The sequence below is a fragment of the Esox lucius genome, chromosome 8, assembly GCF_011004845.1.
Source record: "Esox lucius isolate fEsoLuc1 chromosome 8, fEsoLuc1.pri, whole genome shotgun sequence".
In the NCBI taxonomy this organism is placed as follows: Eukaryota; Metazoa; Chordata; class Actinopteri; order Esociformes; family Esocidae; genus Esox; species Esox lucius.
This window is the reverse complement of record NC_047576.1, coordinates 15,846,223-15,863,598: the sequence shown is the minus strand read 5'-3', so window position 1 is coordinate 15,863,598 and position 17,376 is coordinate 15,846,223. Positions and strand designations below refer to the sequence as shown.

The window sequence follows — 17,376 nt, the reverse complement described above, 5'->3', positions numbered from 1 at the left end:
AGGCATGCTGTGATTGTTCTTCAGCTGAGAAGTAGAAATGGCTTTTCACAGGGGACTGATTTTACAATGATCTGCATTTCTGAGCAAATCATAACACAAAGTGTCTCTCGCTTATGGAGAGTGTGTAGTATGGTGTGACGTTAAGCTCAAAGCAAATGAAAAAACACACGTTACAGAACAGTACAATAACCCTTACAGATGTTTTTTCTTCTTTCTGTTAAAGATGCATTCTGGGATTTTTGGCCACTGGATGCAAAAATTGTCTTGTTGTGCCAAAGTGGGTTCTCGAAATTGTGTACTGTTGCTGATATATGCCCCATAAAAAAACACTCACTTTTGAGTTTGTAATTTATAGATTATGCACATATAAATAAAATATTACACATACAGCCCAAACGAGGGGTTTGAAAGAATTTCTTGTTAGTTGCAAAAGTCCCAGACTTCATCTTTAGTTTATGAAAGTAAAATGAAATAATAGACAACTATCTGTATGTAGTCAAGGAGATGACATGCCTTCTTACTCTTTTTATCTTTTTCCATACACAGATTAAAGAACTTGCCATTTACTTTCACAAAACTAAAAGATCTTGCTGCTCTTTGGCTTTCAGACAATCAGGTAAATAAGAGTGTTATTTATTTATATTTATTATTTTATTTTATTATGCAATTCTACTGATGTTTTGCCAGTATATTAACTGCACTTGAAGGGATAATCCATAATAATGGGTGCCTGTTTGCTGTGCAGTCCAAGGCCCTGATCCCTCTCCAGACAGAGGCCCATCCGGAGACCAAGCAGAGGGTCCTGACCAACTACATGTTCCCTCAGCAACCACGGCATGACGAGGGTGAGCTGACCAGGCACCGTGGCTGGAAATGAGAACAAGTATTTGATACCCTGCCGATTTTGCAGGTTTTCCCACTTACAAAGCATGTAGAGGTCAGTCATTTTTATCATAGGTACTCTTCAACTGTGAGTGACGGAATCTAAAACGAAATTCCAGAAAATCACATTGTATGATTTTTAAGTAATTAATTTGCATTTTATTGCATGACATAAGTATTTGATACATCAGAAAAGCAGAAACCTTTGTTTGCAATTACAGCGATCATACGTTTCCTGTAGTTCTTGACCAGGTTTGCACACACTGCAGCAGGGATTTTGGCCCACTCCTCCATACAGACCTTCTCCAGATCCTTCAGGTTTCGGGGCTGTCGCTGGGCAATATGGACTTTCAGCTCCCTCCAAAGATTTTCTATTGGGTTCAGGTCTGGAGACTGGCTAGGCCACTCCAGGACCTTGAGATGCTTCTTACGGAGCCACTCCTTAGTTGCCCTGGCTGTGTGTTTCGGGTCGTTGTGATTGCTGGAAGACCCAGCCACGACCCATCTTCAATGCTCTTACTGAGGGAAGGAGTTTGTTGGCCAAGATCTCGTGATACATGGCCCCATCCAACCTCCCCTCAATACGATGCAGTCGTCCTGTCCCCTTTGCAGAAAAGCATCCCCAAAGAATGATGTTTCCACCTCCATGCTTCACAGTTGGGATGGTGTTCTTGGGGTTGTACTCATCCTTCTTCCTCCAAACACGGCAATAAAATGCAAATTCATTATTTAATGTGATTTTCTGGATTATTTTTTAGATTCCGTCTCTCACAGTTGAAGTGTACCTATGATCAAAATTACAGACCTCTACATGCTTTGTAAGTAGGAAAACCTGCAAAATCGGCAGTACATCATAGTACTCCCCACTGTACATCATAGTGTTGGCTAAGGTGCAATGAATATCAACTCACGATTGATTTAGTGCCCTGTTATCCAATCTGGTGGAGTCATACGTGTGCACTACAGAGAACACGTGTCATTTACCAAACCTCCCTTTAAGGCTCAGATGGGACTGAATTTATTATGTGGTTCCACTCGAGCAAGTTTGACAGACGGTTAGGCTAGGTGCCAATGCCCTCCGTGCTGCCGGTGAAGTGAGCAATGTCAGAGCAGTGCCAGTGTGAGACCAGTTCACAGTAAGTCAGTTAAACCTCCTTGTCTCTCCGGCCGTCCTCTTCAGACTACCAGTCGGACAGTGACAGCTTCAACCCGACTTTATGGGAGGAGCAGCGTCAGCAGAGGATGACCGTTGCCTTCGAGTTTGAGGAAAAGAAGGAAGAGGAGGACAATTCTGGAAAAGTCAAGGTTTTTCACTTTCCCCCGTTTCCCCCAGTCATTTTCAGTTTTCACCGTTTTGCCTGCCCTTTTTGTCCAGGTTTTATGCTTATTTTGTTTATTTCACCTGTCTTCCCTTTCCAGGTTGAGATTAATCTGAAGCGCTACCCTACACCATACCCAGAAGATCTGAAGAACATGGTGAAGTCAGTGCAAAACATGGTGGGCAAAAACCAGCATCCCCTCAGCACCGGCACTAACTCCTCTGGTACCAACATGGAATCTCGGAAACAAGAGCAGTATGATCCTCCGTGGCCGATGCCCCCCAAAGAGGTACTGGTGCTGGTCACAAATACCATCGTATCTTGCTCTCCCACTGTTCCCTGTTAGGGGTTGTTGAGTGATTGGTTAGTAAGGATGTACATGTTAAGCATGTTTGGCCACAGGTTTAATCTTTTTTTTTTTTTGTTCTAACTCGCTCACGGACACACACATACAGTACCAGTCAAATGTTTGGACACATCCATTCGTGAATGGGTAAGTACAAAACATGCATTAATGCTGTTTTGTGTCCAAACTTTTGACTGGTACTGTATATATTCGTAGCATATGCAGAAATGTATGTATCACCTTATACAAAGTCCTCTTTGGCTAAATGGGACAGATATGTCATATAAAAATGTCTGTTTTAGGTGCTGGAGAGAGAAATGAAGGAGAGAGAAAGAGAGTTCAACAAGACTCAAATGGCAGAGCAGAGCGCCATCCACAACTCTGCCATTGACATCCCAAAGCGCTCTGACAAGGAGGATCTGACCGAGAGCTCAGAGGTACATGAGCAATCCCTGAATCTCTCTGAGGACATGCAGCGTCTCTCACGCCTTTGAAACGCCCTGAACACCGAAAAACAGCTTGTGCACCCATTTGGGCATCATGGAGGATGTCAGATTATTTTGTCCTTAGTTGCCTCCGGGCATCTCGGCGTGGCTGTATCAGGTACAGGTGAGACGAGCAGAGTAGGTGTGGGCCGTAGATGAGTGTAGTCTAAGCTCTCAGCATTTCATCAGGTGTGACAGAGTTTGAGTGTCACAGAACTGTAGCCCAGCAGCTTTTCAGAGGTGATGCAATTGAAATCTGCAGAGATCATAGACTCCTTTTATCTGGAAGCCTCAAAGCTTCCATGATGGCCTCACGTGGGTATCTCTCTCTGGATATGAGCAAGTCAGTGTAAGAAGGTACTCTGTTGAGGTGCTGTTCCTACTGTTTTGGCATGCGTATCTTGAAACAATCTTATTTTTGCTGGAATTGTGGTTAACTTGGCTCTAACCAAATGTGAAGTATTAGCGCATTTGTAAGTTGCCACTGTCTGACCTAGCATGGACGTTGTAGCCTGTGATAAGGCTTGAAATACTGCATGAATGAACAGCAGAAGCTGTTTAACAAAATGAGCAAAGGTCAGTGTTGAATGTCAATTGTATTCAGTCAACTCCAACAGGCTGGATCTGAATAGTTGATCTCAGAACACCTTTTTCCAGAGTCAAGTGGCCAGGAGATGAATTAGGCAGGTCATACAATACTTATCTTGTATCTTTTTACAGGAATTTCTTTGTAAACTGTATATTGGAGCCTTGGGTTCTGGAAATCTACATCGGGTTATATATGCATTAATGCTGTTTTTTTCTCCCTTAAAATTACATTTATACATTTATGTTTAGATGAGATGTAGATCTCCTTTTAGTTTTTTTTACTACAAAATACATCAAGAATCACATTCCTGGTACAAGTAGGTTCCAAGTCAACTAGCAACCACTTATTTTCATCAGAGCTGGAAGGTCCTTCTGTGCATGGCAAAATCTGTTACTGTACATTTTTATCTCTCTGTAACATGCTTTGACAGAGCTGCAAATGTCCTGTGTACTTGTGTCCATTACTGCTTTGGATTGCCTCATGCTTTCTCCTCCCGCGAAGCTCCAGGGAGAAAGACTCCTGGGTGCTGCTGTGAAAAAAACAAGAACTGGGGCACTTGGCGGGGTGGAGGGGTAGGGAGCTGATGTCATGCTTCTTTACCTTACACAATTTTTTTTTAGAACCATGAAAACTTCCTCTCCATTTTTTATTTGTTTGTATGTGTTTGTGTGTTTGTTTGTTTTGCTTAGATTTCTTTACATCGCGTGGTTCCCAAGCTGCCACAGCCAGAGAGTACGTCCTCGGCCGTTACAGCTTCTTCCTGTTTCTGCCTCATAGTAAGTGGCCGTGAGATCAGACATTAGACAGTCTGCTCAACCACGGCTGGCGTGACTTTCCACTGCCTCTTTGCACCCTGACAAAAACTGTAAAACATCTGGTGAAACTAGATCTGATTATCATGAAAAGGTGGACAGCACTGTATCGCAAAGATAAATTAGAAATGCCGGTGTAGCTATTCAATGTATATAATGCACATAATAATACAGTACATTCTTATTCATGAAGGAATTGGACATTAGCTGGCCTTGAATTGTTTCCTGTATAGTTTGTGCATCAGGAATGATAAAACTCAGCTTGTAGTTTACCATAGTGTGCAAATGGGTAGTTGACTGGCAATGCCAAGGCCAACTCCAGCACTTACTGGCATGACACATTGCAGCCGCTTCACAGCTGTTTTTGTTTTGAAATATAAGATGAATGAAGCATTCCCCTGAGACGTGACCGTAGCATCAAGCCCGCCATATCAATTACTTCCAGCCACAGAGAACGTGCTGGTTAATTATGGAGAACATAACCTTGGTACTGATTGATAGTGGTATTTTTACTGAAAGCAGAGTAAAGTGCATGCCGAATCACTTTAAACGGTTATTGCAGAGTTCACAATGAAATCAAAGACCAAAACTAACTTTAAATGCAACAATTAAACAACATCAACACTGCGTGTTGAACATGCTAAATCGTCATAGTAGCTCCACTATGTATTCGGATTATGTCTTTCATAAATTATATATACGTCATACAGCAAATAATAGAAAATTGTGGCAGTCTTTTTTTTACACTAAATAGTAAAAACTGGGACTGGAGGCCCCAAAAAACAGGAGGAGTTTGAAGAAGATATAAATATGCGCCAGTATGTTCTGTGTGTTCCCGGGATGTGCTTCCTGGAGGTCTGCAGGGAAGCAGGGTTGGTGGTTGTCTCCCTTTGCTCGGCTGCCTCGGCTTCCCCCGTGGGGGGGCAGTGAACAAAGCTACACATGGGGGACAAACAAAAAACAAACAAGGTGTAGGCTGCTGAGTCCTAAGAGAGCTGGAAGTCACAGATAGAACATGTTCCAGTGGGCCATACATCACTAGGAACCAGAGAAAGCGATCTCATTTACTGCTGATGCTATCACCCCAAGCAGTGCAATGATGGTCAGATATGTTCTATATTTGTGTCTTTTTGTTAGTTCCTGTAATAGCAACTTCATTAAGGTTGTGGAGGGAAGTCATTGAAGCTGTTAACAAAACTGTGTATGTACGTTTTGTTCTCATGTTTCAGTCTTTTCTTTGGTAAAAACTATAGTTTGGTAACACATTATATTTTTTCAGGATTCCATGAGCGGTTCTCCGAATGATATCCGTATCTCTGATATGAGGCCTACCCTGGTGGAGCCGCCCATGTACAAACCAAAGGTTGTATTACTGGGGAAAGACAAGAAAGGTAGGCACTGACATTTAGTATGTGGTATTCTAATTCAATACAAACACAACATAACTGACAACCTCCATTATGAACTTCAGCTAACTTAAGAAATGTGCATGTCGACATGCAAAAAACGAATTACCTACAGTCATTTGGTTTGTGTTACTTAAAGGTGATTTGACCGATACAAGAGAAAAGTGGCTAAACTTTTGCAAAAGCTGTTTAAAGAAAACTGAAACATGGTTTACAGATTTATTGGCCCTGTGTGAAGAATCATCTAACACAAATCTCTTCTAAGGATTCACTAAATAATCCCCAGTCTGTTTACTATCGGAATGCTGTAATTTCACTAATTAGTGATTTTTGTTAGAACAGTCAACTACAACAGTCGAAAAAGGCTGTTAGGATGATTATTCTTCATTTTAAAAACTAGATTTTACAACATTTGCCGTAGTGCTTCGAGGCCATTATGTATATTCAGAGATGTTTTTTTTGTTGTTGATGTTTTGGGGAATTTCTATGCTTTTATTCATGATATTAACTGTAGAGAAAGATAAAGGGGAGAGCTCCTGCTGAAAGAGCAACGGGCCGGACTCAAACCAACACTGCACCAGCACACATGTGCCAGAGGGAGCAGATGAGACCACCCCCGGCTACAGAGACCATACTTTCAAACAGCATTTTTTATCTCCTACTCTAATAAACCAGAGAATAAGCTGATTGGTTAGTTTCTGCAAGTCATTTGGGCTGATATTGCAATTGGTGGGAGGCTGACCCTCTTGTCAGTAAAAACACTAACTCCGCTCTAATCCAGTCCTGACGTGAAAAAGCCTCAAGCTTTCAAAGCTCTCCAGTGAAAATCCCTGTGTTTGCTATTGTTATTTCTAATAGCATGTATGTTTCCTCCTGTAAGATTATAAAACAGAGTCCTGCAATGTACAGTTGTTATATAATGTCCTCAGGGAGTGTTGTAGCCTAATTAGATAGGGTACAAAGGATATTAATTGGAATTCATTACATAATAACTCACTGATGGATTTAGGAGGAAAGGCATCCAGTGCTGTCCAGTAGGATTTGTCCCCCCCTGCCGACCTGGATCGACCATCATTTTAGGTGGAAACATGAGCAGTGACCTGAACCGGATTTTTCCCCTTAATTGATATTGATATAGATGAATTTCACAGGGGGTAGTTATCATAACACTGTTTTCCTCCCTCCTCTGCCCCGACAGAATCTACTGATGAGTCCGACCCAGATAAGATGCATTGCCTGAACAACAGTGGCTCGTCTGCCACCTACTCGGACTACTCTCCGTCCCAGGGTTCCTCTGGCTCCTCCAACCCCCCTGGGAACGTGGCTGCACTGCAGGCTGCTGGGAAGGATGGAGGAGTGCCACAGCAGCACTGGACAAACAGGTGGGGTGGCTCACTCACTTTCAACCCACAGTCCGTCAAAAGACCGGCCACAGACACACGGATGAAAAGCCAACTCGTATGATCGGAGGCTCTGCATGGCCTCATATTTTCAGAATTCATTGGCCAGCCAGGGTTTGCCTACCGTGGTGTGCTGCTTCACGTCCACCTGTGGGCTGATATGTGCTTGCTTGATGGGTCACATTCAGCGCTGCACTGTGTCAATATGTCGTCCACCAGGCGTCGATTCCACTTGTCTGTTTCCTGAGACAGAGGGGTTTTTGTGTAGAGCACCTGGGTGAACAGGAGGTGGACTTCCAGCTGTCAAGTGGCTATGTGAGGGAAGAGAGTGGTGGAACCAATGCTCTTCGGCATCTCCCATTATCATATATCTCCATAAGACTGACAGGGCAACACAGTGCAGAACATCTTGCTAGCAGTCCTGTCGCTATCTTTCTTTCTTCCTCTCTCTCTTTCTGTCAGCCCAGCCAAGGTCAGAGGGACTGTTCTTCTTCACTTAGATCTTTATTGAAATGCACGGCTGAAACAGTACCATTGGGGCTGAAGAGAAAATTCAGTCAGTCCATGCCAGAACTTCAAAGAACATTGTTATTTTTTTATCCTGGCTGAAATTCTACAGATGGAGCGCTCACTAGAAAAGCCTTTTTTCATCTGTGGATAAAGTTTGTGTTGACTATTTGATATTTCTACTGTTACATTCAGACCTCTACTGAATACAGGACATATTTCGACTGGACATATTTCCCTTTTATGATATATTGTTGTAAAAAAAAGAAATACGTTCAGATAAAATTCCCTTTGAAATGCCAGCAATACAGCCCAAGGCAAGCATGACTTTAAAATACACAGAATCATATTCAAATGTAGCCTTTGAAATGAACTATCAAAAGTTGTAAATGGAAATTTGTGTTTCAGAGCATATTTTCAGGTCCATTAAACACATTGCATTAATTCATTATAGTACATAAACCTTCATAAAATGACATGCTGTCATAGCTGTTCCCACCTTCCTGTCATTCCAGACTCGCTCAGCAGTTCCCCAAGCCCATCGAGACCAAGCCCCTTCTGAGTCAGAGAGACCCCAGAGAGACCCCTCCCTCTAACACTTTGCAGCAGCGGAGCGAGCGACGCCCCCTCAGCGACACCTTTGACAACTGGAATGACACCTCCCACTACGACAACACCGGCTTTGTGTCTGAAGAAGCTCCCCTGGAGACCCCCGGCGGTAGTAGCGGTGGTAACCCCATGCTAGGCTCCAAGCCCCGCAGCACCTCCACCTCCCACGGGGGCCGTCGGCCCCTCATAAGGCAGGAGCGCATCGTGGGCGTCCCCCTGGAGCTGCAGGACACCCCTCACCAACACCCTTCCCACCAATTCCACAACGTCCGCACCACCCCCGAAACTGAAGTGCCTCAGCCTCCCCCTGCCAATCCGTGGCAGAACTGGACTAGGACGCCTAGCCCCTTCGAGGACCGCACAGCTTTCCCCTCCAAACTGAGCTCCCCAGGCAACAGCCCCAACCCCGATCACAAGGACTTTGAACAGGAGATGCCTCACGGGGAGCTGCCGGGCACTTTCCCCTCCACAGGGACGTGGAGTTACCTAGACTCCAGGAACTCAGGACAGGGGCAGGGACGCAGTAGTCAGCAGGCCAACATGTCTAATCTGTACCAACATGTCCAGCCCAAGCCCACTAGACCAAGCTCAGGGGCAATGGTGATGAGCAAGAGCTCAGAGCGCCTCTCTCCCATGATGAAGGAGGTCAAGGCTAAGTTCAAGAAGTCCCAAAGCATCGATGAGATAGACATGGGCTCCTACAAGGTATACAGCATTCCCGTGGACAGCTACAGCTCTAGCATTGAGAACCAGGGGAGTGTTGACCGTCCAGACATGCCGGGCCCGATGGAGCAGAGCATGTCCCGAAGCCAGTCCGCCCCAATGCTGGACGATGACGATGCCTATGGCAATAACAAGAACAGCCAGCAGCAGCCTCCCGTCCCCAAGAAGGTCTACCACTTCGACCAGAGCTTCAACCCTCAGGGGGCTATGGAAATGAGGAATCAGCAGCAGGAGAGGAGGGCCCCTCCACCCTTCCCCAACACCCCCGAGTATGTGAACCAGCCAGGGAAGACCCTGCCCAAGGAGCTGGTGAGCCCAAGGGGCTACCGGGGTTACCCTCCCGTGGATCAGATGTTCTCCTACTCTCAGCCCTCGGTCAATGAGGAGAACCAGCCTGCCCAGCAGCAACAACCCTTCCCCATCCCCAGTCAGCGATCCCGGCCTGGGTTTTTGAGACGGGCGGACTCCCTGGTGAGCTCCACAGAGCTGGCCCTGTTCCGCAGGGTTCAGGAGGCCCAGGAGATGCAGCAGATGTCGGATCACTATGGCAGGCAGCACTTCAAAGGCATGCTGGAGCACCAGAACAGCCTGGCCACCATGACCCAGCAGGACCAACAGTACAACAAGAGGAATGGCAGGTACGAGGAAGACTACTCCTCCTACCAGGAGCCCAAGAAGCCCATCATGTGCTATCCCACCAAGAGCCTGACACAGCGGCGCCCCCTGTCTGCCAGAAGCTACAGCACGGAGACGTATGGCGCGTCTCAGGCCAGGCCCGTGTCTGCCAGACCCACCATGGCTGCCTTGTTGGAAAAGATGCCCCCAGATTATAACCTGAGCACGTGCACTGAGAACACAAAGAGCCCTGATGAGATCAAAATGCGCACAATGCAGCTGCAGCATAAGCCTGACGATATGTCCTCTAAGATGCCAGTAGATTGGAGGCAGCAGCTGCTTAGACACATAGAGGCCAAACGATTAGACCGGGTAAGTTTGACAAATGCACTCACCTCTGTGAGTGCACCGATTGGTTTACACGTTTATACACCATCTATATGTGAGCTTCTGTTGTTTTGACACCCACGGCACATGACCGCAAGATTATCAGCACAAATGTGTTCAGTCGCAGTAATGTGCTCCAGGAAAGGCACCAATTTCACATGATATTTCACTATGTATGTATGACGTCTGGTGATGGTGATTAAAAAGCACAAACACTTTTGACATGGTAAGTTTTCCTCTAATTTGTGTTGCTCTTACGTTGTCCTCCATAAATTGTCGGACCCATTAGTAAAGATGAGCAAAAATGGCTAGGAAAGCAGCTTGATCTTCCCCCAAAAATGTGAGAGAAATCTAACATATAATTTAGGTACAATTGTTCAAAGAGAAAACACATTTTTACCAGACTTGCTGGACCCCGTAAGCGGAGCGAATGTCTCTTACTGAGTGCCTGACTGACTACCCCTTGTTAAATAGCATAGTGGTTAGAGACACAGACTGTCACACAAAGGGCTTGGGTTCAATCTTCGCCGCTTACCAAATAAAGTAGTTGTTAGGATTTGTCCAGAATAGACTAAAATGTTGCTGGCTACAAACTTCAGTAGCCACGATATAGTAAGCCTAAATTTAAACTGTTTACGGTTATATGTGCATGCATGTGCATGCCTTTTGGGGTAATATAGACCACATACCCATGCACAGTAAAAGAGGAGGGGTTTCCACGATTCTCTTGTCTTTTTACAAGATGAAAAAGTAATTTATCGTCACCTATACGGATAGTTATCAATGGCATTCACAAATGAAAGAAAAACAAATGTTGTTGTGCCATGAAATGAAATAGCTTTGACAGTAAAAAAGTTTGTCTTCAGTCTGGCTAGCAATTGCTCAATTCTTCAAAACAAAGTATGCATTAGGATTTGTTCAGGATAGACAAAAACCTTGCTGGCTGTTTTTTTTTTTACCACTTTTTCTGGTGGATTTGTGTACTTCACAACCCCTTGCGCAGTAAAAGAGGAAAAAGTCAGTCACCTATATTGATATTTATTTTAACAAGGTCTTTCACAAATTAAAGAAAAATTTACGGTGTTGTGCCATGAAAGGAAATAGCTTTGTCAGTGTAAAGTCTCATCTTCAGTATCGCTAGGTATTGCTAAATTCTTGTCACTATTCCAAGTAGTAAGTAGACACTAGTAGGCCTATTACTGGCTAATAAACTGTTAAAACGGCCAGTGGCAAAAGCCATACAGTTCATAGATGCTATTTGTGGTGGAAGTAAACTTAATAAGTCAGTCAGTCTAACACAATGATTAATGGTGTTTTAGCTAAATATTCAAACTTGGCGTGATGCTAATTCATGACAAAATGATCTAATGTTGAGATCCAATTTCATGATGAGGTATGTCCCAATCTATGGGGTTCAAATAGAACATGGATGACCACTTAAAGGTTCTTTATTAACTCTGAACCTGCTAAATTAACCTACTGTAAATATTTTGCCTGGAGAAAGGATTAAGACCCTTGATCAATTCGTATTACTGAGTTGCAAATGGTACTTACAAATGTTGTTCTGTTTGATATTTTTGAAACAAGTGAAAATCTATTTTTGTAAGGTGACTTTGATATTGTGTTATGTCAAAACCCAGATACATTATTATTTCGGGAAAGAAGGAGCTTTCAACACAGTGTTGGAGTCATTTTGGTCCATTCTTCATATCAAATTTGCTCTAGGTTGTTAAGATCTGATGGACAAAGCTTGTGGACTAAAATGTTCAAATAGTGCAACAGATTCTCAATGGAATTCAGAGGAAGACTTTAACAGGGCCACTGTAGGAATTCACCTTTGAGACACTATGCTTGGCCGTGTGCTTGGAATCATTGTTCTGCTGAAAGGTACATTTCAGTTTTTTAGCAAACTGAAGCAGGTTTCTTGTAGTACTTTCAGTTCTTTTTCTCCCTCCATACTTTCTACAATGACAAGCTATATGATTCTTTGCTTTCAAGTTTTTTAGCTACAGTATGGGGAAACCATTTCCTGTTTCAGCATGACCTTGTGCACAAGGTGATGTCCATAGGAATGGTTTGCCAAGAACTTGACTGGCCTGCACAGAGCCCTAATCTAAACCATCAAACACCTTTGGGATGAATTGGAACGCAGGCTGTGAGCCAGGCATAATCGCCCAACATCAGTGCCTAACCTCACTAATGCTCTTGTGGCTGAATGGAAGCAAATCCCTGCAGCAATATTCCCGCATCTAGTGGAAATTCTTTCCAGAAGAGCAGGGGCTGTTATAGCCGGAAATGGGTGACTAATTCCTTATTAATGCCATGAATTTGGAACGACAATCCAAATTTATGGCATTCGACAATCAAGTAGCTATATAGGATCCTTGAATTAGATTTGGATCACATACATTTCTGGAGGTGATATCAATTTTTGAGAAAAAACATAATTCATTGTATTTTTTCTTTGAACAATTTTACCTGAATCAAAGGTTGTATTTTCTCATTATATGTAATCAAGCTGATAACAAGTACATGTTTTATACTTTTTTTGGTTATCTATAACAAGGGGTCCAATAATTCTTGAAGGCACTGTATTTTTTTTTCTACCATTAATAATTGAATGAAACTTTAACAAGATAAGTATATATGTTTGTTTGTACCACTACAATTTGGGATGGTTTCCTATATACTTAAGCCTAGCTCTGCACTTAAAGTGCCTGTAAACCTGACATCAAATCATAGCGGAGTATAATCTTAATCACCTTGGGTTTCAATATATGAACCCCAATAACTATGGGAAATTTCAGACGTTTTAGCTTTATTGCCTGTTCAGATAGGTCAGCCGATGCTACAGGCGTGCACTTAATCTTCATTTATATACATAACACTTCAGAGTCATACATTTAATCAAAGTTGTATTAAAGTTACATTTGTATTTAAGGGGAAAAATGCTTGGAGCAACATTTATCAAAATAGCACATTTGTGTAAAAACCTTTGTGACTATTAATTCACCTATCGAAGCAATTCAAGTTTTAAAAGAATTGCAAAATTTAAAAAGCACTCGATTTGTCGGCTTAATCTTGGTCTGGGAAACAAGTCCTTGATAATATAGGCAAGTTCTATACATCTCTTAAAGTCTGTGCTGTTGCTTGTATGATATACCTAGTCATATTGTATCCATGAGTGTATTCAATGTGTTTGTGCTGCTACTGTAGTAACACTGTACTGTTGTTCTGTTTGTCAAGCTCACTTTATCTGTTGCAGCTACGCAATGTGTGTTGGTGCAATCCCGTTTACCCAGTGGCTCATCCATTTACTCATGTCACGTGATTGTTTCCCTCCAATCAGAGTGCTGTCCTTAAGCACAACACAGTAAACTTCGGCATGCTGTACTCTGGAGGCTATACTGCACCGCATGCAGGCAGAAGCATGACAATAAACTTTTACAATAACACGAATAAGCATGAAAACCAAACAACACAGTGGCTACCTCTACCCAATGTGAGTATGAACCAGGAAACACCAAAACAGTTCTGGGCACAATTAAACCCTTTAACATTCATGTGATTAAGAGTGAACAGTGTTTATTCAAATCTGTCCTAAAAGTTTCAAAACATTCATCATAATAATCCTGAATCCTTCCAATGAAAAATGTGAATATACCTCTATCATATGCGTTAAAGACTGACAGATATGCATCTAGATAGAACAACACAGAGAAATGAATCTAGACCCAGACATCTGACCGACACAACCTTAATGTACGACGCCTGCTGTGTCGGTGTGAAACAAGCCTTAAGATGACTGACATGGCGATCCCTCCCATTTCAACGTTAGCCAAAGCGCTGTCTTCTATTTCTGTTGTCTGAAATATGACAGTGTCTGCAGTGTGCTGCATGTCTGCGATCAATGTGTCTGCTCAGCTCTATGGGCTACAGCTGTTCTCTGTGCTATTTTTGCAATGTAAGGCTATTGTACACTCTCTTACTTGACAGCCTCTATTGAATTGTTGAGCCTAGGGAATAAAGAAACTGTGCATTTTAGGGCAAAGACAAGCACATTGAAATGAAAAGCAAAGATTGTATCTGAGTTTCTCGCTCGCTTATCTTTCTCCTGTAGATGTTGTAGTGCTTAGGTAGTATATTATTTTGATAGCCAGCCTGTAAATTCTTGCCTGTCACAATATCTCTATACCTGTCCCTGTCCATTCTAAGCAAAAAACTATAATATGAGTACATGATGACAGGAGGTGAATTACCCCTACCTCAGTATTCATTCCTAACTTTAAACTTCTCGTTATAAAGAAGTTACAGTCAAAATATTTATTTGAGGTACCCATTTGGTTTCAAGTTTTATTTTTATCAATGGCTACCTCTTTATAATCAGCAGAGTAAATTAACTGCACCTTTGCTAAACAGCAGTCATGTTTGCAAATGACAAAGGTTAGCCTTATTGATACTCTGAAGCCTGTTTTTTTTCTTTTACCCCATTCTCTCGTCAGACGCCCTCTCAACAGAGCAATATGTTAGGCAATGGACAGGAGATGGTCTCTCCCACCACTCAGTGGGCTCCTTACTCACTGGGAAGGAGAGACGTGCCCCCGGAAAACATAATGAAAAAGGTTTGTTCTGGAATGTGGAGTTGTTACTGTGCTAATAACCCTCATTATCACTCATCTTGCTGACTGAAATATTGGACTTGTACTTTATTAATAGCTTCATATGACACACCAGTACATTTCATGTAAAATCTCAGATCAACGCCCACACATCCATTGTTTTTTACAATCTTACATTACAACCGTATAACCTTATATGCTTCGTGAAATGTCCTGTCTTATTCATACTACACCTCTGGTGGTTGCTCAACCTGTTGTTTTAGGATGGGCTGCTTTAGCGGTGATTGCTATGTCAGTGTTTTTTTAAATGTCAGGAGAAATTATCAAGGCCCGTGATTCATTCCACCAGCGCCCCGTTCTTGGTTGGTCTCCCTGGCAACCTCTGTTTGCCACTGCCTTAGTTTGACTGTCATTTTATTGTGGGCACATTCTTCTCATCAGTGTCTGAGCAGGAATAATGAAACGCTAGACCAGGGAATTCTGATATAACATGAATGCAAAGAAAACTGTGGTTTGTGTATTCTGTTGTATTAATCACATCATTTAGGATGACCGGATTTGTAGGAAAGTCCCTGTATGGCCGTTGGGCTTTGAAGAAGCATGCTGGACCTCATCTTGTCTGTTGATCTGGCATTTTGTAAGACGTGACGTTTGCGTCTTTGCAGCTTCCTGACTCTTTGCCTAACGGGTTGAATTACCCACAGGCAGGCGGCCACCACCCCCACCAGTCACAGACCATGATTGTGACGTCCGCGTCGGCCACACCCCCACACCGTTCGGTGCGGGACCAGCAGTACGAGGGAGCCATCAACAAGATCTCCATCCAGCAGTACCAGTCTCCTCTGCCCATGGCCGCCACCACCACCAGCCCCCGGCCCCAGAGCGCACGCTGCCTCATCCAGACCAAAGGCCAGAAGAGCATGGATGGTTTCCAGGAGCAGGTTGGCCGTCACGCCTCTTCTCTCCATCGCTTCGCTTTGGTTTTTCCGTTTCCCTCTCCCCCTTCCGGTCGTTCTGTCACTCCGTCTCCCTCTTTCTTTCCCTCAGATCTGTTGCCCACTTATGTGATACCAAAATGTATATTTATGATGTCGTTTCACAGTTCTGTGTACGGATAGAGAAGAATCCTGGCTTAGGGTTCAGCATCTCAGGGGGAATCAGTGGCCAAGGGAACCCCTTCAAGCCTTCTGACATGGTAAGAATGCTGCAGCGGAATGTTCTGTGAGGGTCCGATGCTGTGTAGCCTGTGCCTTAGGAGCCTGTTCCAGTTTCCACTGCTGTAGCTCGTCCCTTAAGCTGTTTGAATAACCACTGCACAAAACTGTATGTCTCCCTTCAGAGTATCCATGGTAACAGGTGCTGCTGCAGTACTGAATGTGGCGCTGCAGTTGACTTGGTTAACTTTGAACCGTTTTATTATGCGACAGCGACGAGCGTGTTTTTTTTTTATCGATTTGTATTTGACTTCTCACTTCTGTGGCAAAGATGCGTGATGTAGTTGTAAGGTTGGCAAATGTCCAAGAGTTTAATACTGTCTGTGTACCATTTAAAAGCAGAGAAAGGATGCAGTGAGAAAGAGTTGTTCAGAATCAGTTGTTGGATTGGGAGGGTTGGGGACATATAGTTAAGGGTAAATGTAGACATTGTTGTAGCCATTGAATGTGCTGTATATTTTGTATGCATATCATCCCCGATCTTAACAACCCACTGAAAGGTGTTACATGCTGATTACTGAGGGAATCTTCTATGGGCCTGCTTTCCTGTGACGCCTCCAGATGTACCTGATGTAACGCATGAGTCATTAGATGCTTGTAATGTTATTCGGTATCAAATTAACAGTTATTGTTTAACTGTGTTAAATAAGCATCTTCGTAAGGTTTGTTGAACATCTTTTAAATGCATGCAAAGATTGGTGTATTTATTATCTCTGCCTTTAATAGTTATTTCTGTGAGGAAACAAGCAATGAAAAAGGAAACATCTTTCAAAGTGTTTTTTCATAGGAAATGCTGTAGGTTTTTTAATTCAAAGGTACAGTTGTGCTCAAAATTTTGCAGTCCCTTGGAGAATTGGTAATATGTGTAAAATGTTTAAAGAAAACATGAGTGAGCAGGCAAAACAAATGTATTTTATTTCTTATGGGATTCACATTCAACTGTAGGTCATAACAGAATGGCATAATCATAACACAAAACATGGCAACAAACTGATCCCTGTTCAAAAGTCTGCATACCCTTAGTTCTTAATACTGTGTATTGCCTCCTTTAGCATCAATGACAGCGTGCAGTCTTTTGTAATAGTTGCTTATGATGCCCCAAATTCTTGTGATATAGCAAGTGATATAGCTGCCCATTCATCTTGGCAAAATGCTTTGGTCGTCCTGCATGAGATCTCCCCAGAGTGGCTCGATGATATTAAGGTCAGGAGACTGTGATGGCCACTCCAGAACCTTCACCTTTTTCTGCTGTAACCACTGGAGAGTCAACTTGGCCTTGTGCTTAGGGCCAAATTGTCAAGCTGGAAGGTCCAAGAGTGTCGCATGCGCCGCTTTCGTGCACAAGAATGAAAATTGTCTGCAAGTATTTTCTGATAACATGCTGCATTCATCTTGCCATACATTTTCACGAGATTCTTTGTGCCTTGAGAGCTCACACCCCCCCCCCAAAACATCAGTGAGCC

At 43.2% G+C, this 17,376-nt stretch overlaps 1 protein-coding gene across 12 annotated transcripts in view; it reads left to right on the top strand.

The window, feature by feature from the left end:
- The window catches only part of lrrc7 (leucine rich repeat containing 7), a 100,876-nt gene that overhangs the window by 78,495 nt on the left and 5,005 nt on the right, over window positions 1-17,376 (top strand). For 4 of the 12 annotated variants that reach the window (XM_020049317.2, XM_020049312.2, XM_020049311.2 and 1 more), the window contains 13 exons: window positions 547-616; window positions 746-845; window positions 2,063-2,187; window positions 2,302-2,490; window positions 2,850-2,984; window positions 4,311-4,397; window positions 5,713-5,824; window positions 7,038-7,221; window positions 8,262-10,065; window positions 13,430-13,582; window positions 14,583-14,702; window positions 15,365-15,640; window positions 15,802-15,894. In XM_020049317.2, the coding sequence (XP_019904876.1) occupies window positions 547-616; window positions 746-845; window positions 2,063-2,187; window positions 2,302-2,490; window positions 2,850-2,984; window positions 4,311-4,397; window positions 5,713-5,824; window positions 7,038-7,221; window positions 8,262-10,065; window positions 13,430-13,582; window positions 14,583-14,702; window positions 15,365-15,640; window positions 15,802-15,894 (3,448 nt within the window). The other 8 variants (XM_034293808.1, XM_020049313.2, XM_034293809.1 and 5 more) reach the window with 6 other exon arrangements.